We start from the raw sequence: 457 nt of genomic DNA on the forward strand, positions 1-457 counted from the left end.
CGACGGCGAGTGGGCACTGCACTCCGCCTCCGTCAGCCGCAACGCCACCGCTTTCGTCGTGGACAGGTATGGCACGGGACGGCCCTCAGCCGTGTCGTGGGGTGATGGGGAGTCGGGGAAACGATGGGCTCTGCTTTGGGCAGTTGCCCCGTGCCTCAGTTTCCCCATCCGATGAGAAGTGCTTGCACCAAGGTTGGGAAGCACTGGGCAACGTGCCCTGCGGGAAGGAGGGAGGGTGGCTCATGGGGTCACCCGCTGGCATCACCGTCCCCACCCCGCTCCGCTCCCACGCAGGCTGAAGCCCTTCACCTCCTACAAGTTCCGCGTGAAGGCAACGAATGACATTGGGGACAGCGAGTACAGCGAGGAGTCGGAGTCACTCACCACCCTGCAGGCGGGTCAGCGCGGGCTGCGGCTCCTGGGGAAGGGAGAGGGCTCCCCCCGTGCCTGGGCATCC

General features: G+C 66.5%; 1 protein-coding gene across 1 annotated transcript in view; it reads left to right on the forward strand.

The window, feature by feature from the left end:
- SDK2 (sidekick cell adhesion molecule 2) overlaps positions 1-457 on the forward strand; it is a 149,715-nt gene that overhangs the window by 125,108 nt on the left and 24,150 nt on the right. The window contains 2 exon segments of the mRNA XM_009886542.1: positions 3-66; positions 295-398. Coding sequence (XP_009884844.1) covers positions 3-66; positions 295-398 — 168 coding nt within the window.

This window comes from Charadrius vociferus, unplaced genomic scaffold, assembly GCF_000708025.1.
Source record: "Charadrius vociferus isolate BGI_N301 unplaced genomic scaffold, ASM70802v2 scaffold616, whole genome shotgun sequence".
NCBI classification, from domain to species: Eukaryota; Metazoa; Chordata; class Aves; order Charadriiformes; family Charadriidae; genus Charadrius; species Charadrius vociferus.